This window comes from Talpa europaea (genome assembly GCF_964194135.1).
Source record: "Talpa europaea genome assembly, chromosome: 8".
NCBI lineage: Eukaryota > Metazoa > Chordata > Mammalia > Eulipotyphla > Talpidae > Talpa > Talpa europaea.
Window position 1 is genome coordinate 32468618 of NC_140075.1, and position 20177 is coordinate 32488794.

The 20177-nt window shown below is 53.2% G+C and overlaps 2 protein-coding genes across 4 annotated transcripts in view; both read left to right on the forward strand.

The window, feature by feature from the left end:
* MAPKBP1 (mitogen-activated protein kinase binding protein 1) overlaps nucleotides 1–5955 on the forward strand; it is a gene marked incomplete at both ends in the record, with an annotated part of 46915 nt that extends 40960 nt beyond the window's left edge. For 2 of the 3 annotated variants that reach the window (XM_084239468.1, XM_084239467.1), the window contains 12 exons: nucleotides 45–179; nucleotides 367–503; nucleotides 706–761; nucleotides 1764–1991; nucleotides 2395–2561; nucleotides 2803–2948; nucleotides 3067–3264; nucleotides 3427–3511; nucleotides 3815–4098; nucleotides 4315–4911; nucleotides 5332–5417; nucleotides 5728–5955. In XM_084239468.1, the coding sequence (XP_084095594.1) occupies nucleotides 45–179; nucleotides 367–503; nucleotides 706–761; nucleotides 1764–1991; nucleotides 2395–2561; nucleotides 2803–2948; nucleotides 3067–3264; nucleotides 3427–3511; nucleotides 3815–4098; nucleotides 4315–4911; nucleotides 5332–5417; nucleotides 5728–5955 (2347 nt within the window). The remainder of the gene's footprint in view (nucleotides 1–44; nucleotides 180–366; nucleotides 504–705; nucleotides 762–1763; nucleotides 1992–2394; nucleotides 2562–2802; nucleotides 2949–3066; nucleotides 3265–3426; nucleotides 3512–3814; nucleotides 4099–4314; nucleotides 4912–5331; nucleotides 5418–5727) is intronic. The other variant, XM_084239469.1, reaches the window with a different exon arrangement.
* A 2246-nt stretch (nucleotides 5956–8201) lies between these two features.
* Nucleotides 8202–19685, forward strand: JMJD7 (jumonji domain containing 7; the record flags this gene model as incomplete). Its single annotated transcript, XM_084239987.1, has 8 exons — nucleotides 8202–8265; nucleotides 17202–17355; nucleotides 17429–17682; nucleotides 18020–18076; nucleotides 18552–18647; nucleotides 18871–18947; nucleotides 19157–19316; nucleotides 19421–19685. 8 exons carry the CDS (start codon nucleotides 8202–8204, stop codon nucleotides 19519–19521), a joined length of 963 nt encoding a protein of 320 aa, XP_084096113.1. The 3' UTR covers nucleotides 19522–19685.
* Nucleotides 19686–20177: the final 492 nt, after the last annotated feature.

Here is a 20177-nt window from a genome sequence, read left to right on the forward strand (position 1 = left end):
AGTGCCTCTGTGCCCCTCTCCCACCCACCTCTGACTCTCCCCAGCTGCATATTTGTGTGGCGCCTGAGTTCTGAGATGACCATCAGCATGAGGCAGCGTCTGGCTGAGCTGCGCCAGCGTCAGCGAGGGGGCAAGCAGCAAGGACCATCCTCTCCCCAAAAAGCTACTGGACCCAGCCGGTGAGAACAGAGTACGGGCTGGTGGTGGGCGTGCCCACAGCTCCCTGTGCTCTCGCGGCTCCTCTGCGCTCGGCGCCTGCCAGCCAGCCACTCTCTCCCGACACCTGCTTCTCACACAAAGACCCATGACAGTGGCCTCTTCCCCACTGAGCACCCTCTCCCCCGACTTTCCTTGTCTTGGACTCAGGCACGAGGCCCCTTCGGTGCTCTGTCCTGGACCTGCTCTCTCATCAGACAGTGACAAGGAAGGAGAAGATGAGGGTACAGAAGAGGAGGAACTGCCAGCCCTGCCCGTCCTTGCCAAGGGTACCAAGAAAGAGCCAGGTCTGTGGAAGTCTGGTGTGGAGCCGGATAGGTGCCGGTTGGTGTAGTGGCTAGATATGCCCTTTCTGGGACGGGGTGACAGCAGTGTGAGCAGAGGAAACCCGAGCATCACTGTGGCCACCCAGGTTGTGGGCTGGGATGGGATCAGGGCTCCAGGGTGGTGGGCAGAGGACGCTGTCTCTGACTTCCTGTCTCTCTCTAGCCACCATGCCCAGCCCAGCCCTTCCCCGAAGCCTGTCCCACTGGGAGATGAGTCGGGTGAGTCACTTTGGTTAAAATGCCCTTCCGAGGTTAAGAGGTGAAGGAAGGTGAAAGCAGGGCTCTCTGGTATCGGTGAAGCCTTTGGGTGCGGGGTCTGCCCACGCGCTGCATCTCTGGCGTCCTTGGAAACACCTGTGTCGGGAGTTTGTGTGGGCAGCTGAACTGGTCCCAGCGTAGGAATGACAGGGCCTGGGGTTTCCTTCCTGTGGGTCAGGTGAGGGGGGCTGCAGGGCTGGTCACTACTAGGGGAAATGCTCCACTTGTTCGGCTGCCAGGAGTGAATATGAACAAAGAGCAGGTTGAGGCGGGGAATAGGTAAGGGGTGTGTGAGCCACGCTAAAGTTCAAGAAAAGCGAATGTCCAGAGAGCAGAAATCTAGAGGAACCTGCCCTACAGACTCCAGGTTAGGAGGTAAGCTCAGAACTTCCATGAGAGTTAGAGGGTGAAGGCATAAGACCAGTAACTGAGCGGCCATTTCTGGGGCACCCGCGCGAGGATAAGGGCTTTCTGAGCAGCCCCTTAGGGGCCTGGCCCGCATGTGTTCTGGGTCAGGATTTCAGGCACCAGCACCCTTCATTGTCAGCAGCAATGTCATTGGACAGTGGTGGCGCAGGTCTCTGGTGCCTTGTGACCAGACCCTATTCATTGGTCCTTGAATGGACTTGGGGGCCCTTTTAGAGATTTGAAGCTCTGAGGTGTCCATGACACTAGCTGAAGACAGACTAGAAGGTCCTCTATGAGGGAGGTGGAGAGAAGCTACGAGTGTAAAAACTCTGAGTCATTACTGGCTTGTGGATGGACCACTTACTGTTCCTCGAGCCCTCTGTGCTTCAGTTTTCTCCTCTAAGAAGGGAGTAAAAGGACCCGCTTCATTAGGTGGTCATGGGGACTGTGTGAGCGGTACGTGCACAGTGCTGGGCATGCATACAGGATACACGAGTGCTAATACTGTTGTCTGGTTGTTACTGTTCCTCTTCCCCCACCCCCGCCCCACCCCAGGCACGGGAGACAATGGAGTTTGCTCCAGCAGCCAATCAAGGACCCAGAAAAAGGGGGCGCTGGGCTCAGCCAGGCGTGGAGCTGAGTGTTCGTTCTATGCTGGACCTGCGGCAGCTGGAAACATTGGCCCCAAACCCTCGGGGCCCTAGGCAGAACTCACTGTCCTTGAACCCATCTGGTCTTGGGAACCGTGGTCAGCAGGCCTCTGAGACCTCACCTGCTGGTCAGGTGAGCCAACTTTGTCCCAGCTATCCCTGCAGCAAGCCCCTTAGCACAGGGGTAACCTGAGCTGCAGGATTCACACACTACTAGGCTGCAGGGCTTGGTGATGGCGGTGGGCAGGGCAGGGTGGGGAAGCAAAGGGTGGCCTTTTTCCCAGGCTGGGTTCCTTGAAGGGCTCAAGAGATCAAGCTGTTTGTCTGGCCTGGAGGCTGGCAGCGCAGAGTGCTAATGCAGTTCTTCTAGAAGCTCAAGAACAACAGTCCAGCCTGGCTTTTGGTTTATGTCCTCGGAGTTGGAGTATTTGGCTTAGCCTAGAATGGGAACACATGAATCCTTGGCCACCCTTGCCTATTTGCCCAGATCCTCACTCACATTGGCAACCTCAGTAAGACCCTCTGTTTGTTCCCAGGATGAAAAGCCCCCTCGACCTCATGCCTCTCATCCCTGTTCCTGCCCCCACATCATCCGATTGTTATCTCAAGAGGAAGGGGTCTTTGCTCAAGATCTGGAGCCTGCCCCCGTTGAAGATGGTATTGTCTACCCAGAGCCGAGCGACAGCCCCACCCTGGACACCAGGCAAGAGTCCCGCCCCCACCAGTCCTCTGGAGCCATGCGGTCTCCCGTCATCCCTTCCCTCTGAGGGCTTTCTAGTTAGGGGCGGTTTGGCCCCAGGGTCCTCATGGCTTGCCTGCTGCTACACCACTGCCTTGTCCTTAGTCCTGCTCACAGGTCGGGGGGGAAGAAGGCGGGACTCCAGTGGGGCTGTTGCTCGCCTCTGCTCACTGTCACCTGTTTCCCCTGTTGACCTTCCCGGCAGTGAGTTCCAGGTACAGGCTCCAGCCCGAGGGGCCCTGGGACGAGTGTACTCAGGTGGCAGGGCCTCAGAGAAGCACAGCCCTGACAGTGCCTGCTCTGTGGATTACAGCAGCAGCCGCCTTTCTAGCCCTGAGCACCCCAATGAAGGTGAGGCTGCAGCACTGAGGGAGGGCCAGGCCCACGCAGGTCAGTGGACAGAGGTGGGAGTGGAGGCTGTGGCAACAGATGGGTGCAGCGTGATGCTTCTCCCCTCCCCCACATCCAGACTCTGAGAGCACGGAGCCCCTGAGTGTGGATGGCATTTCCTCAGACCTCGAAGAGCCAGCCGAGGGTGATGAGGAAGAGGAGGAAGAGGAGGGAGGCACCTGTCCCTATGGCCTTCAGGAAGGCAGCCCCCAGACGCCGGATCAAGAGCAGTTTCTAAAACAGCACTTTGAGACACTGGCCAATGGGACTGCTCCAGGTGTGGTCAGCGGCCAGGGTTGGGTCACTGCCGTCTGCTCTTCCTCCTTACCTGCCTGAGAGGAAGAGTCCAAGAGCAGGCCAGGGCCCGGGGTTGCCTTCTAGGGGAGGAGGGACTGGGGATAGGGCTGGCCTCAATCTGTGCTTTCTGTCACCCTGGCAGGGGGCCCAGTCCGGGTCTTGGAAAGGGCAGAGTCTCGGAGCATCTCATCACGATTTCTGTTGCAAGCGCAGACCCCCCCGCTCAGGTAGCTCTCCCACAGCTTCCTCGCCGTCCTGCCAGGAAGGCGCTCCCACTCTCCTGACTGCGCCCCTGGGGCAGCATGCCGCTCTCCCTCCAAGGCGTCTGTCCCGGGAGGGGCAGCGGCATTTTGAAGTGCCATTAGTATTTTGCACTTCAAGTTTGGGGACAGCTGGCCTGCCCCAGTCCTCTCTGGCTTTGTGCCTGTTCCCTTCCCCTGATACCTCTCTGGTGCCATGAAAGCTTCTCATGGTGGCAGGGAGGAGCCCTGAGCCTTCTCTGCACCTTCTTCCGCATTTCCTCCCTGCAGGGAACCGCCCCCGTCCTCCTCAAGCCCAGCACCGACAGCAAGACCAGTCCAGGTACCCCAGGCTTCCAGTGCGCAGCTGAGAGGCAGTGATGTCAATCCTCCGGGAGCACCCCCAGAGGTGGAGCCCTCCCCTGGAAACCCCGCACTCCAGCAGGCAGCCCCTGTGCTGTTGCCACGACGCCGACTCAGCCCGGACAGCAGCTGGGCCCCCAAGAGAGTGGCCACAACTGGCGCCATAGGTGGACTTCAGAAGGCCCAGTCTGTGCACAGTCTGGTACCACAGGGTGAGAAGCCTGCTGGGCTCAGCTTCAGGGTGTGGGGAGCGGGACACATGAGCATGCTAGAGGAAGAGGGAGCTGATGAAGCCCTGATGTGTCACTCTGTTTGCCACGTGTGTCCCTTAGTGGGTATGTGCGGGGCACAGCAGCTTGTAGGGATCCAGCTTAGCACTTAGGACACCTTCCTCACCAATGACCTGCATTTGTCTTGTCTCCTTGCAGATGAGGCCCCTCTGCCAGGCCCATTGTCCTCACAGGAAAGGGGAGCCCAGGAGGGCCTGCACTCCCTGCCCCAGACTGATGGCCAGCCGTCCAGGCCCTCCTCCTCCCAGAACCCCGCCACCAGCTCCACAGCCAAGATGTCCCGCAGCGTCTCTGCTGGGGAGAACATGGGCCTGGTGACAGAACCTCACTCTCCTGCCCCCATCCGCGTCTCACCACTCAGCAAGCTGGGCCTGCCCAGCCGGGCGCACCTGGTCCTGGACATCCCAAAGCCGCTGCCTGATCGTCCTACTCTGGCCACATTCTCTCCTGTAACCAAGGGCCGGCCCCCTGGTGAGGTAGAGCAGCCTGGCTCCCTAGCAGGCCTAGGAAAGGCTCACAGCACATCTGAGAGGCGTGCCTGTTTAGGGGAGGGTACCCCTTCCAAGCCTAGGACAGAGTATCAGGCTCAGCCTGGACCCAACAGCCCCTGCGCTCAGCAATTGCCAGTCGGTAGCCTCCTCCGAGACCCGGAGAACTTGCAGCCCCCAACCCTTGCGAAGACTCCCAGTCCTATGGAATGCACCAGGCCAGGGGCAGCCCCGAGCCAGGACTCAGGTGTGCACTGCTTCCAGCTCTCACTTCCTGCCCCGCCCTCACTCTCCCGCCTCTGTTGGCCGCTCTCTGGCTCCATCCCATTTCTATGCGTCCAGCCTCTGGCATTTTTCTTCCTGTCTGTGCCTGTCTTGGTCCCTAAGTCACACCCCTGATCGTGAGACACTCTCCTGCCAACCTTTGTGATCTCCCTGTGAGCCACTTGCTCCTTCTGTGCCTTCTGGCCACAGGGGCTGGGGCTGGCCTTTTCCTGTGGACTTTGTTTTCTGTGTGGTGTCAGGAGAGGAGGGATGCAAAAAGGAACTGCGTGCGTGTGGAGGGGGCGTGATGCCGGGGTAGGCCTCCTGCTCTGAGCAGCCCCTGGGAGGGGAGGCCTGAGAGAGGGCAGCTTTGCTGGGCCTTACTGAACTGTGTCCCTTCTAGAACCAGCGGTGAGCCTGGAGCAGTGCCAACACCTTGTGGCAGAGCTGCAGGGCAACATGCGCCAGGCAATGCGGCTCTACCACTTGGTAAGCATTGGGTACCTCTGGCGGGAAGACAGCATGTCGGGAGCACTAGTCATAAAAGTAGCTGAGTGTCCAGAACAATTATGATAAGGCTTTTCCGCAGATGGGTGGGTGGAGCCATCAGGCATATCCCGGTCATGCTTGTTGATCTTGGAGTGTCAGAATTGTGGCGTGTGTGCTCCCAGCCACACCCACTGCGCATGTAGCTCCTTTGGTGGGCAGACTAGGGATGCAGATGGGCTCCTCCCTTTTATATATGCATTGCCAGGCCCTACTGCTGTTTCTCCAACTCACTTCTGGGGTTCTCTTGCAGGTGGCCAGCTGTAAGACGCCCTCAGCAGAGCAAAGTCGCATCACTCAGCTCCTCAGGAACACCTTCTCTTCAGTGCGGCAGGAGCTAGAGACCCTGACTGGGCCAGTGTTGTCCAGCCCGGGTGGAAGCCCTGGGTCTGTGGGGGCCGAGCAAACACAGGCCCTGCTAGAGCAATACTCTGAGCTGCTGCTTCGAGCTGTAGAGCGGCGTATGGAACGCAGACTCTGAGTTCCAGAAGCCTGTCCCAAGTGAAAAGTCCCCTTATTCCAGACTCTACCCATTTCTCCACTCACCAAAACCCGTGGGGATGCTCGGAGTGGATAGCAGGGATCAGTGCTCAGGGGAAACAGCTTTCCCCCACTGGACCCCTGTATTTATTAATTTATTTCCCTGACTGTTGCCTCACGTTCTTGGACTCCTGCCTCCACAGCCCCTCCAGTGGCTCGTGCAGGGGTGGTTCTGGAGTCAGTCATCTTGGTGCTGTGAGGAGGAGGAGGCAGCCTGCTCCACCTGGGGGGGATCGGGAAGGGCTGGCCCTCTCTTCTTAGAAGCCATTTGAATTTACTGCAGGGATCAGCTCCCTGGGGTGGAGCACACACAGGGTATTCAGTGGGGTGTAGGTGAGAGGCCAGGGTGCATTCAGTGCCCTTCAGCCAGCAGCTGAGCTTCACCTCTACCTCCACTTCTCCTCCCACACCAGCTGCACTGCCCTGGCTGCCAGAGCAGGGGTTATCCGTTCTCCCCCATTCCTGGCAGTCCAGAAAGGCAGAGCCCTCTGGCCCTCCAGGGCGTTCCCAGCTATAAAGAGGCTTGAATTGTTATCAAGTCCTGAGCCCCCACATTCCACTCCCATCCCCCCCTCCAAGAGGGCCCTTGCATTGCCTCCTCCCTCTGCTCCCTTTTTCTCTTGGCCAAGACTCTTGGAGCCAGCTGCGGGACGTTGCTGCAGGACAGTAGAGCCCTCTGCTGGGCAACCATGGAGCCCTGGCCGTGTTTTCTCAGCCCCTCTGCCTTTCCTAACCTCCAAACCTGGTCCCCAGCAGATTGTTGGGCCACCTTCTCCCTGGATCCTTGAGTGATGCTCAGTCAGAAGCCTGTGCTGGAACTTCCCTCATGGTTTACAGGGCACCGTCCCACCTTCTAAGAACCTTGGCCACAGATGAAACCCACATGCGCACACGCACACGTGCGCGGCTGGCTGGTGTGTGCCTGGCTTCCTCTCACATCCTGCCTTGCCATCCTGGTTCACGGGGAACTCCGCTCAAGGAGCACAAAAAGAAATGGAACACACCCTGCATTCCTGGTGTCTAGCCTGGCTGATAGGAGATGGTCCCTGGAGTCCGTGATTCAGCTAGAAGGGGCCTCCTCAAAGGCAGTGCGGGGCACCCAGGCGTGCTCAGACATTTGAGGGGAGGAAGGAACGTGGGACTTCGCAGGGGCCAGGAGACACGTAGGAAAGGTGGTAGGTGGGACAGGTAAGTGGTGGAGGGAAGGCGTAGGTTAGAATTAGAAGGGCAGTTCTTAGGGTGAGAGGCAGGAGGTAGGCAGAGTGGTGGCGCAGGAGCAAGGAGTGAAGCAGTTGAGTGGGGGTGAGGAACGTGTCTCCGGGCTCTACGGCTAGTGGGGGGTAAGCCGGGGCAGCTGTGCCGCAGCAGGTCACAACAGCCCTTGCCCCCTTGGGCAGGCCCAGGCCCTGCAGGCTCTCGGCAGACTTAAGAAGCTGGTATCTTAAGGGTACCCAGCTGCCTGCATGCAGCCGGCACCACGCCGGCAGGTGGAGCGGTTTCAGCCCCACTCTGCGCCCATCACCTGCAGGGCCGAGCGGAGAGGCCGGGTCTGGAGAACTGTCGCGGCGGGGGCGGGGGAGACCCCTGGCAGGGCCGCAGCGGCCCTTGTGAGGGTGGCGGTCCGCTCCCGCCCCCCCTCCCGCACCAGCACAGCCCGCTCAGGTCGACACTCTGGGCTCCTCAGCCAGCCGGGGGCACGCGCAGCAGTTGGGGCTCGCGAGAAGGTGGCCGCGCCCCCCGCAGCCAGCCCCGGGGCGGGGGTCTCGCGGCCCCGCCGCGCCCCCTCCCCGTCTGCATGTCCGAGGCCTCCGGCAGCTGCTGCCCCCGCCCCGCCCGCCCCCGCCCCCGCCCAGAGGCCCTGATCCTGTTTTGAAAGCCCCTTATTTATAACTTTTATACTGTGCCCCGGCCCTGGCGCTTCCCTCCTGCCCGGGTCTCACGGGGCAGAGGCTGTTTTTAACATGTCCGTTTGTATTGATGTATGAACTCGTCAATAAACAATCATTTGTTAACCTCGGGATGTCGGCGAGTGGAGCGGGCGAAGGAAGCGCCGCTCCTCGGGCGCCGCGTGGGGCTGCCGCGTCCGCTTGGGGCGGCGTGGGCGGGGCCTTGGCGGCGTGGGCGGGGCCTTGGCGGCGTGGGCGGGGCCGCGCCGCGCGGGGGGCGGGGCTTGGGCGCGGCGGCGTCATGGCGGAGGCGGCCCTGGACGCCGTGCGGCGGGAGTTACGCGGCTTCCCGGCCGCGGCGCGGGGTGAGTGGGTTCGCGCCCCGGCTGCGGCGGCCTGGAGGCGGCCGGCGAGCGACTTCAGACGCGAGCGGCCCTTTGGGCGTGCGGGGGAGCAGGCCCCGGGGTCGGGCCCAGCCCGCGGGGCGCCCCAGTTCCGGTCCTCGGGGCGCAGCCCCCCGCCCGCGCGGCCTTGGAGCCTCTGGGGGGCCGCCGCGGCGTAGCCCGACGCGCGCCCCGCGGGGCCCCGGGCCGTCCTGGCCGCCCCCGCGGCGCTCCCGGCGCGGGCTCGCACACCCCGGCGGGGCTGCGCGCCGCCCCCCGCCCCCCGCCCCCCGCCCCCCGCCGCCCCCCGCCGCCCCCCGCCGGGCAGAGGCGCGAGCCTGCGGCCGAGCTGCCGGTGTGACGGGGGCGGGTTCCCGCCCGCTGCGCGCGCCCGTCGGCCCCCCAGACCCCGCGCGCGCCGCGGACACGCCGCCCGCCGGCCGCGCGCACTGGCTCGGGGGCGTCCATGCTCCTCGCCGCGGTCTCCGCACCCGTGGACCCGTGCCTCCCGCGCGTGAGCCCGCCCTTGATAGGCACTTCTGTTATTTCCAACCTGTTTTCTTTTTTTAAGATTTTTTTTTTTATTCATACAAGTGCTGGGGTACAGGCCAGAGATGCAGGAGGGTGAGAGGATTCGCCAGAGTCAGAGTGGGGAGCACAACAGGCAGACTGACTGAGTACACTGCTGAGGGGAGCAGCAGGCGAGTGAAGAGAGGTCTGCCGCGCCATGTGGGTAGCTCCCTGGTCGGCTGGGAATCAAACCGCGCTGCAGAGGCTGAGGACAGCTTCAAGGCGCTGCGTTCAACCCACTGCACCGCCGGGGAGGCCCTCCAACCTATTATTTTCAATAATGCCGCAGTAACTACTTTGAGTATTCATTTAGCAAATACCAGTTGAGCACCTCAGTGTGCCAGCCTCTCTGGATTTGATGATCCTACATCGCTGAACAAAGCACATCTCTGCTCTCATTGAAGAGCTGACCTAAGGAGACGACCAAGGGCACACTAAATGAATAACCTGTATAGGAGAAGGAATTTTTTATTTTCCCCTTAGATTATTGTTAATTTTTGCACAGCGTTTGATTTCTCCCTTCAGGTGTAGTCCACGGTAATTCTTCCACCACCACCGCAGCCATAATCCATCTCTACAGCCCCTTGTGCTCGTCCCTCTTTTCTGACCCTTCTCCCTCCGCTCCCCTCCTGTATGCCTCAGATCTGAGGTCAGCTTGCAAGTTTTGTCGTCCTGATCCTTTGTTTGGTTTCTCTATATTCTGCTTGTAAGTGAAAACATGCGATATTTCTTTTTCTTTCTGACTTATTTGAGCTGTTCTAATCCCCTCCAGCTCCATACATGTACAGCAAATGGCATGAGTTTGTCTTATTTGATGGCTGAGTAATATTCCATTGTTTATATATATATTTATTTGGGTATATATATATCTCTTTATGTATCACATTTTTTTAATCCATCTGCTTAGGAGCATTAGGTTGTTTCCACGTTTTGGCTATAAATAGTGCTACAATAAACATGGGAGCGCACTTCCTTTTGGATTAGTACTTTTGTGTCCTTTGGGTAGAGTCCTAGGAGTGGAATTGCTGGGTCATATGGTAGATCTCATTGTAGTTTTGATTTGCATTTCTCTGATAATAAATAATGTTGAACATTTTTTCATATGCCTGTTGGCCATTTGTATTAATGGCCAACTTCTTTGAAAGTGTCTGTTTAGCTCTTGTATCCATGTTTTTTTTTTTTTTTAAATATTTATTTATTTATTTATTTATTTATTTATACAAGCACTGGGTACAGTCAGAAGTTGGGAGGGTGGGAGAATTCACCAGAGCCAGAGTGGAGAGCAGAACAGGCAGACAGCCAAAGTACACTGCTGAGGGGAGTAGCGGGCGGCAGGAGAGGTCTGTGCGCCATGTGGGACCCTCGCCCGGTGGCCGGGGATTGAACCTGCGCTGCAGAGGTGGCAGGCAGCTTTGCAACCCAGCGCTCAACCGCCGCGCCACCAGGGAAGCCCTGTATCCATGTTTTGATTGGGTTGCTTGCCTTATTATTTTTTTTTTTGCTTGAGTTTTGTGTGCTCTTTATAGATATTTGATATCAGTACCTTATCCAGTAAGTAGTGTGGAAATATTTTCTCCCATGTAGTTGGTTGTCTCTTTGTGTTGGTTACTGTCTCTTTTGCTGTACAGATGCTTTTTAGTTTGATGTAGTTCCAGCTGTTTATATTCTGTGTTTTCCTTGCTTCTGGAGATGAGTCCTTAATGACAATCCTGAAGTTTATGTCATGGAGTGTTTGCCTGTGTTTTCTTATATATATTTTATGGTTTCCAGTCTTACATCAAAATCTTTTATCCATTTTGACTTGTTTTTTGTGTATGGTATGAAATAATCGTCCAGTTTTCATTCTTTGGCACGTGGCAGTCCACTTTTCCCAGTACCATTTACCGAGACTTTCCTTGTTCCAGTGTATACTCCTTACTCCTTTGTCATAGATTAGTTAACTATATCTGTGTGGTTTTATTCTTGGGTTTTCTATTGGTTCTATTGGTCTGTGTCTGTTTTTGGTCCAGTACCATTGCTGTTTTTATTATCATGGCTTAGTAGTCCAGTTTGAAGTCTGGGAGTGAAATATTTCTGTCCTTTCCTTTTTTCTTAGGAAGCCTTTAGTTATTTGGGGTTTTGTTGTTTGTTTGTTTGTTTTAATTTCATCTGAATTTCAGCAATGTCCATTCCATTTTTTCTCAAATGTCATTGAGATTTTCGTTAGAATTGCTTTGAATCTGTAAATTGCTTGGGTAGAATGGCCCTTTTGATAATGTTGACTCTTCTCATCCATGAGCAAGGAATGTCTTTCCATTTCTTGTGTCTTTTTCTGTTTCTTTTATGAATATTTAATAATTTTCCTTGTATAATTCTTTCACCTCCTGTTAAGTGTATTCCCAGGTATTTACTTTTTGTTGGGGTACAATTCTTAATTTTTTGCTTTTCAGGTTGATTGTGTATAGGAAGACTACTAATTTTTGTGTATTGGTTTTTGTAGATTGCTACTTTACTGAACTGGTTTATTCTTTTTTTTTTTTTTTTAAATTTTCTGGAGGCATGTCTTATTTATTTATCTATTTGTTTGTTTGTTTGTTTGGTTTATACATGCACTGGGCACAGCCAGAAGCCGGGAGGGCGAGAGAATTCACCAGAGCCAGAGCAGGGAGCAGAACAGACAGAAGGAACGAAGCACACTGCGGAGGGGAGCAGCGGGGCGGCAGGAGAGGTCTGCGCGCCATGTGGGACCCTCCTCTGGTGGCCGGGGAGCAGCCGGGAATCGAACCGGCGCCGCAGAGGCCGCGGGCAGCCTCGCAACCCAGCGCTCAACCGCCGCGCCACCTGGGAGGCCTGGTTTATTCTTTTAATTAGTTTTTCTTTTTTTTTTTTTTTCTTTTTTTTTTTCTTTTTCTTTTTCTTTTTTTTTTTTTTTTTTAAGATTTATTTATTTATTTATACAAGCACTGGGTACAGTCAGAAGTGCGGGAGGGTGAGAGAATTCACCAGAGCCAGAGTGGGGAGCAGAGCAGGCAGAAGGACCGAAGTACACTGCTGAGGGGAGCAGCGGGCGGCAGGAGAGGTCTGCGCACCATGCGGGACCCTCCTCCAGTGGCCGGGGAGCAGCCGGGGATCGAACCGGCGTTGCAGAGGCTGCGGGCAGCTTCGCAACCCAGCGCTCAACCGCTGCGCCACCGGGGAGGCCCACTTTTAATTAGTTTTTCAATGACCTTTTTTAGGATTTTATATATATATATAAAATATCATTTTATATATATATATAAAATATCATTACAACAAATGATTGCTTTACCTCTTTTTTCTCCAGTTTGGATTCCTTTTATGTCTTTCTCTTGCCTAATTATTCTAGCTAGGATTTCCAATATTATTTTGGAAAAAAATTAATAAATAAAATAAAAAAAGATTTTTAGATAAAAGGCATAATTGCTCCCATATAGTGTAGGGAAGACTTGATGACATGAAGCTTATGGAGCACTTAACTCACATATTCTTTTTAGTTAGTATAGGGCCTGAAACATAGTTTAACACATACTTATTAAATGAATTTACTGTCAGAATGTAAAGCAGAAATGTGGCTCACATTATATAAGATATAACATTAATTGCACCATTACTACTTGCCCAAATAGTGCTTAATTACATCTTTTGAAATTTTTGTTCAAGCTGTGCCAGGTTGTCTAAAAATAAAGGTAGAAAATATAAAACTGTAAAAAAAAAAAAATGAAAAGCAATGGTGAGCGTGGGCATCCTTATCCCAGATCTCAATGGAAAATCTTCATTTTTTTCCATCATGAGAATAATGTTAGCTGTGGGTTTGTCATATATGGCTTTTATTATGCTGAAATACGTTCTTTTTACCCTAGGCTTTTCAAAGGCCAACATCAGTGGGTTCTGAATTTTATCAAATGCTTTTTCAGCATGTACTAATATGATCATATGGTTTTTTTTTTTTTTTTTTTTTGTTTATATATGCACTGGGTACAGTCAGAAACGCGGGAGGGTGAGAGAATTCACCAGAGCCAGAGTAGGGAGCAGAGCAGGCAGAAGGACCGAAGCACACTGCTGAGGGGAGCAGCGGGCGGCAGGAGAGGTCTGCACACCATGTGGGACCCTCCTCCTGTGGCCGGGAAGCAGCCAGGGATCGAACCGGTGCCGCGGAGGCTGCGGGCAGCTTCGCAACCCAGCGCTCAACCGCTGCGCCACCGGGGAGGCCCGATCATATGGTTTTTATTTTTCTTTTTGGTGATGTGGAGAGTTGTTTATTGGGGAACTATGTTTGTTATTTTCAGATATTGAACAATCTGTGTGTCCCTGGAATAAATACCATTTGGTTATGTCATGTAATCCTTTTGATGCATTTTTGGATTCAGTTTGCGAATATTTTAATGAGGATTTTTGCATCTGTGCATTCATTAGGGAGATTCGTCTGTAGTTTTCTTTTTTGTGTGTGTTGTCTTTGTTTGGTTTTGGTGTTAGTGTGATGTCAGCCTCGTAAAATGTTTTTGGTAGTATTCCTTCTTTCTCAATTTTTTGAAAGAGTTTTAGGAGGATATGCATTAGTTCATCTTTGAATGTTCGGTAGTACTCACTTATGAAACCGTTTGGTCTTGGGCTTTTGATTTTTGGGCAGGGTTTTCATTACTCTTTCCATTTTCTTGCTTATTATTGGGTTGTTCATGTTTTCTATTTCTTTGTTCAGCCTTGGGTGATTGCGTAAGTCTGAGAATTTGTCCATCTCATCTAGGTTGTTGAACTTGTTTGCATATAGTTATTCATAGTAATCTCTGATTAGTCTCTGGAGTTTTGCTGTGTCATGATTTCTCCTCTTTCATTTATGATCCTGTTTATTTGAGTTTCCCCCTCATTTTCTTTGGGTGCCTGGCTAGAGGTTTTGTCTTTTTTTCAAAGGATCAGCTTTTGGGTTCATCCATCTTTTGGACTGTTTTTTTTTTTTTTTTCCCCCCCCGTGACACTTATTTCTGCTTTAATTTTTATTATTTCCTTTTTTTGACTCGCTTTTCGGTGTTTTTTTTGTTTTTTTCTTCCTTCTTCTAGGCCCTCAAGATGGAAGATTGGGTTCTTTCTTGTTTCTTGATATGGGTCATTATTGCGATATAACTTCCTTTTACTACTGCTTTTGCTGCGTCCCATATGTTCTGAAAGATTGTGTCCTCATTGTCACTTGTCTCAAGGTATTTTTTCATCTTTGATTTCCTCATTAATCCAGTGGTCTTTCAGCAGCCAGTCTCTCTGTAATTGGGGGGGAGGGTTTCCTTGCTTTCTTCATATGGCTGATTTCTAGCTTGATAACCTTTATGATCTGAGATTCATCCGTATCATTTCAATCTTTATGTTCTTGTTGATGTTTATCTTGTGACACAGTATGTGGGTCACACAGTGAGAATGATCTGTGTGTACTCGAAAAAAATAAGTATTCAGTGTTTTGGGGGGTGCACGGTTCTTGAGATATTTGTTAGGCCCACGTAGTCTAGATCTTTTTGGGTTCATCCATCTTTTGGACTCTTTTTTTTCCTGTGTCACTTATTTTTGCTTTAATTTTTATTATTTTCTTTCCCTTTTTTGTTGATCTGTCCACTGGTGAGAGCGGAGTGTCGAAGCCGCCTCCTCCTTATGTATTTTCTCTGATGTCTATTTTCAGAGGTGATAGTAATTGTCAAATGTATTTTGTTGCTCCCTCATTTGGTGAGTACACAATGACAAGTGTTATGTCTTCCTGGTGTATTGGCCCCTTGATCATTTTATGGCGTTCCTCATGTTTGTCGTCACCTCTTTTAGCTGGAAGTCTATTTTATCTGAGTCTATTTTAGCTGGAAGTCTATTTTATAAGTATAGCTACCCCTGTCTTCTTTATGGTGCCATTTGCTTGTAGAATTGTTTTCCAACCTTTTTTTTTTTTAATTCAATCTACGCTTATCTTTGAAACTCAGGTGTGTTTCCTGGAGACAGCAGAAGGTTGGAGTCTTTAATCCAACATGCTGCTCTGTTTTCTTTCTTTTGGTGGGTTTAGTCCATTAACATTAAGGGTGATTATTGATCAGTGGCTACCACTGTGTTTATTTGGTGGTTCTATTTAATTCATCGGTCAGTTCATCCCTCTATTGGGTTGATCCTAAGGCTTCTTTTAATATTACTTGGAGTGGGCATTTAGTGAATTTCCAAAGGTTTTGTTTGCCTGAGAAGGTCCTTATTTTTCCCTCATGTGGAAAGGAGAGCTTTACAGAATAAAGTATATTTGGCTGGCGTTTTTTGTTTTGGAGTTTTTTGAATATGTCACTCCATACTCTTCTGGCCTGTAGCGTTTCTTCATGGGAAGTCTGATGTTAGCCTAATTGGTTTCCTTTATAAATTCCCTGTTTCTTCTTCCCTGTCAGCTTCATTATTTTTTCTTTGTCTTGGACTCTTGGAAGCTTCACTACTATGTGTCTTGCTGTAGATTTCTTTTTATTAAAGTAGTTCATGTCCTTTTAGTTTCCTGTATGTCTGTTTTCATTTCCTTCTTCAGATTTGGGAACTTCAGTTATTTCCTCGAATATGTTTTTAGATTCCTTTTTCCTTTCTTCTCCTTCCGGGATTCTTTCCTTTCCTCATGGTGTCGGATCATTCTTGAAGTGTTTCTTCAGTCTTTTTCTTTTGCATATCTTTTTTTTTTTTTTTTAATCTTGGTTCTTTTCATGTCTGCACCTTCCAGATTACTGACTTGTTCTTCCCCATTGTCTAGTCTATTTCCATGGCTTTTTCCAGAATATTTTACCTTCTCTGTTGATCTTTTTACCTCCTTTAGTTCCTTTATTTTGTTAAATCTCAATTTTCTGTTCATCGATTAAATTTCTCATAGAATTCTTTTCCTTTTCTGCTGCTTTTTGTATCTCTGATCTGTTTTTCTGAGTTTTGTTTGTGTTGTTCAAACTCCTTGATTGTCTTACTTAAGGCAATTCTAAATTCTTCATCTGACAAGAAGAAAAATTATTCTATGAGAGTGTTGTGGCTTCTGGAGGTTGATTATCTTTCTGCGGTTTATTGCTCCCCAGAGGGCTTCCTTGACCATAGTCCTTTTCCTTCTTCCATTGTTTGCCCTCAGGGCTGCTCTGCTGTAGATATCTGGGACTTCTGTGAGCGTGAGTCTACCTTTCCCACTATTCTGGGTGCTTGCCTGGTGGTGGGTACAGTAGGTGGGACCTTCCCTGGCACCAGTCCGGGTGAGCAGTCGGCCGGCTGTTCGAGGTGTGGGGGTGCCTAGGGCTGGTGGGCAAGACCCATAAACAATTTTGATAAGTGAAATAGGTAGCGTGTTGGGTGGTTGATACATGATAGGGAGAAAAAGGGAAGGAGCTCATGAGTATTTGGAGGCTAAAGTTAAAGTTTATAGTTAAAGTTTATAACTTTCAAAAGGATGGTCAGGGAAGGAAGCATCATTAAAGTGGTATTTGAGGATGTAAAGGAGACAGTTTGAATGCGGGTACCGGCAGAGGAAAGGAGGAGAGGGTAGTTTGAGCCACATTGCGGACAGAATCAACAGGACATAGACCATGAACAGGGTAACAGGAGTAAGAGAGAAGGAAGGGTGGAAAAAGAGATTTTTATGAAGCGTAAGACAGGACAGTGTTGTCATCCACACAGGTGAGGTGCTGTGCAGCTACCCCAGTGCCCGTGGCACCCCTGGGTGTCTAAGGATGGTGGTGCTTTGTAGTAAGACAAAAAACACAGTGTAGCCCATGCCTTTCCTTCTTCGGTGGTTTTATGTTGGCTGTCTCCTGAGCTGGGTAAGCTGCTTGAGACAAAGTTTGGATCATTTCCTGATGCCACCATGTTGACCAAGGAAATAATATGGTTGGAGAGTTCATTCCAGAGCCATGACTACCCCCCACCACACACACACACACACACACACACACACACACACACACACACACACACACACACACACGCATGCGCACACGCGCGCACTCACACCACCATTGGCTTGTGGCCTTGGGCCTCAGTGGCTGCCTCTTCTGATGGATGCCAGGAGGTCGGCAACTCCAGAGTGAGAAAGCCCAGGGGGCCATGGCGTCAGCTCTGACTTGGCCCCATGGAGGGTTTGGGTTATGGGCCGAGCAGCAGCTCCTGGCCCTGTGCACTCTTATGGCTCAGCCTGGTGTGTGTGTGTGTGCCTCATACACTCTCTCTTAAATTTCCCTTATTTTCCTATTCCTGGTTGTCCAGAGTCCCGTGGTCTCCAGGGGGCATCGCTCAGTGACTGTGACTTGCTTAGGGAGGGTGTTTCTTATGTAGGCAGTGGGGCAGGATTGGGGTGCTGTTGGCTTCAGCCCCCTGCCCCTCTCTTCTCTCAGAGCTCAGCGTGCCCCTTGCTGTGCCCTACCTGGATGAGCCCCCAACTCCACTTCACTTCTACCGGGACTGGGTCTGCCCCAACAGGCCCTGCATCATCCGCAACGCCCTGCAGCACTGGCCGGCCCTCGAGAAGTGGTCTCTCCCTTACCTCAGGTGGGGCCGCCCCGGGTGGGATACGGGCGGTGCTTCGTGACTCTGAGTGTGGGCTGAATGTCCATTTCTCCAGGGCCACAGTGGGCTCCACAGAGGTGAGTGTGGCTGTGACCCCAGATGGTTACGCAGATGCAGTGCGAGGCGACCGCTTCGTGATGCCTGCTGAGCGCCGCCTGCCCCTGAGCTGCGTGCTGGACGTCCTCGAGGGCCAGACCCGGCACCCAGGAGTCCTGTACGTGCAGAAGCAGTGCTCTAACCTGCCCACCGAGCTGCCCCAGCTGCTGCCTGACCTGGAGCCCCATGTGCCCTGGGCCTCTGAGGCACTGGGTGAGTGGAGGTGGTGTCGGGGCCTGGGCAGCCCTGTTGCTTCTCTCCCGTCAGTGTGGACGCGGTCCACGGCCTCAGTCCCATAGGTCAGGTGCTGCGCACTGAGTGCTCACGTCCCCAGCCTTGAGCCCTTGCAGGTCAACAATGAAATGTTGCTGTCCTTCCCCCGCCCCTCAGCTCCTGCCCAGCCTCACCCGCCTCTGCCTCTCCCTGCGCTCTTCCTGGGGGCGCTGTGCTCTTGCCTGGGTTCTGACCCAGCATGGCTGCTAGGTGGTTTTCCTAGCCTGGCATTTGGGGACAACCCCCTCCTGATTTCCTGCTTCCCTCTGGCATGCAGGAAAGATGCCTGATGCTGTCAACTTCTGGCTGGGGGAGGCGGCTGCCGTGACATCTCGTAAGTGTCAGGGGAATGTGAGGTGGGGGAGGAGAGACAAGGAAGCCCAGAGTGGAAGGCAGGGCCTGGAAGTTGGACTGAGTGTTCACTGAGATTTCTTCTGGGGTTCTAGGGCTCAGCCACAACAGAGGGCCTCCTGGACAGTTCCAGTGGGGGAGATCCGCATGACATTGGGGGAGTGGGGGAGGCACTCTTTCTTCTAGGTCTTTCGAAAGCTCTCCAAAGACCAGCTAGGCCAGGGGATGAATTCAGGAGAACCCTATTTGCATGACTTCCGTTTAGTAGAGATGAGCTCATGGCCTGGTGGGTGTCGAGTCTGACAGGCAGAGACCTGAAATGGTGCCAGACTCCTTGCCATCTCCTTGAGCCTGCTCTGACTCGCGTGCCCTTCTGTTAGTCACAAGTGTCTTGAGGTATGAGGCCACCCTCCGCCCTGCCCCTCTTGACCCTGCCTGGTGGGCCTTTGTGTTGGCAGTGCATAAAGACCACTACGAGAACCTCTACTGTGTGGTGTCGGGAGAGAAACACTTCCTGTTACATCCCCCCAGTGACCGGCCCTTCATCCCCTATGGTAGGGGTTGTGCCCAGAAGTGGCTGGGGAGCTGGTGGTCTGAGGTAGAGGGAGGGTGCAAGAGCCCCTGGCAGCCTGCTACCCTAGGCCTGAGATGTGGACTCAGTGTCTCCACTGAACTGTGACCTCTGGCTCTCCTGCACCTGCACCCAGGCACAGGTGGGAGTGGGTGGCAAGCTCCAGGCCATTTGAGGGTCCCCACACTTTCTCCCTCTGTCTTCAGAGCTGTATACACCGGCAACCTACCAGCTAACTGACGAGGGCTTCTTTAAGGTGGTGGATGAAGAGGCCATGGAGAAGGTGTCTGCTTTGTTCCCGGGTCCTGGGAGGAGGACGGGTTGGAGCCTGGGCTCCGAGGCATGAGCACAAAAGAGCTGGGGAGGCGGCGCCTTGCTCAGAAAGCCTCCAGTACTGAACCGGGCGGGGCCTGTGCTGCTTACCTTTGGAAAGAACAGGGCTGGAGGGCCTGGTGCTTCAGGCCTGCTCTCTGGCATCTGCTGTGTCCTCAGGTGCCCTGGATTCCACTGGACCCTCTGGCTCCCGATCTGGCCCGGTACCCCTGTTACAGTCAGGCCCAGGCCCTTCGCTGCACGGTGCGGGCTGGTGAGATACTTTACCTGCCAGCCCTGTGGTTCCACCACGTCCAGCAGTCCCATGGCTGCATTGCTGGTGAGGAGCTGCCCAGGTCACCCAGTGTGCCATCTGGGGGTGGGTCGGGGAGGCCGAAGGTTAGAGTAGGAACACTCACGCTCTGGTCCCTGTTCTCTTGGCAGTGAATTTCTGGTACGACATGGAGTATGACCTCAAGTACAGTTATTTCCAGCTGCTTGACTCCCTCACCAGGGCCTCAGGCCTTGAGATGGAACCCTGGTGAACCTTGCCAGGTGCACGTCGCGGAAAGGTCATGTCCCTCCCCGGCCAGGCTCCTCGGGGCAGCCTGAATCAGAGTGGCTGCTGGCCCAGCTCGACTTGGGACCAGTTTGGAGGACCTTAACCCACGAGGTGCCAGGCCGGTCTGGACTCAGACGCTCAGGAAGTTGCCGCACAGCTGAGGCAGCACCTGGGAGAGCAGTTAGGGCTTCAGGTGCAGTGCCTCTCACCACCGCATGACCCGGGGTGAGTTACTGCCCGGAGCATGGGTGCTGGTGCCGGGGTAAAAGGCGATAACGACGGTTGCTGGGCTTGGAGAGGCGTCTGTGTCTGCTGGCGTCTGTAGGGGCTCGCGCAGACGAAGTGTTCAATAAAACACGGCTGTGATTCATGTGTTCTGAGACTCCCCTGGTGGCTGCCTTCCGTCGTCTGGTGAGGCCTGGAAGGCTCAGGTACAGATTTCAGGGTGACCCTGATGTGGGGTGAGGTCTGAGTCCAGGCCTGTGCCTGAGAAGCCTTGCTGCCAGCTCCTGTCCCCGGCAGCCTTCCAGACCCTCCTGGGAGCAGGCAGGTGGACCTCGTCACTCTGGCACAGGCCTCACTGACTCGGCCTCTGAAGCTTCGGGCCGTGTTTATTCTCCTTTGTGTCCAGGGCCGCTG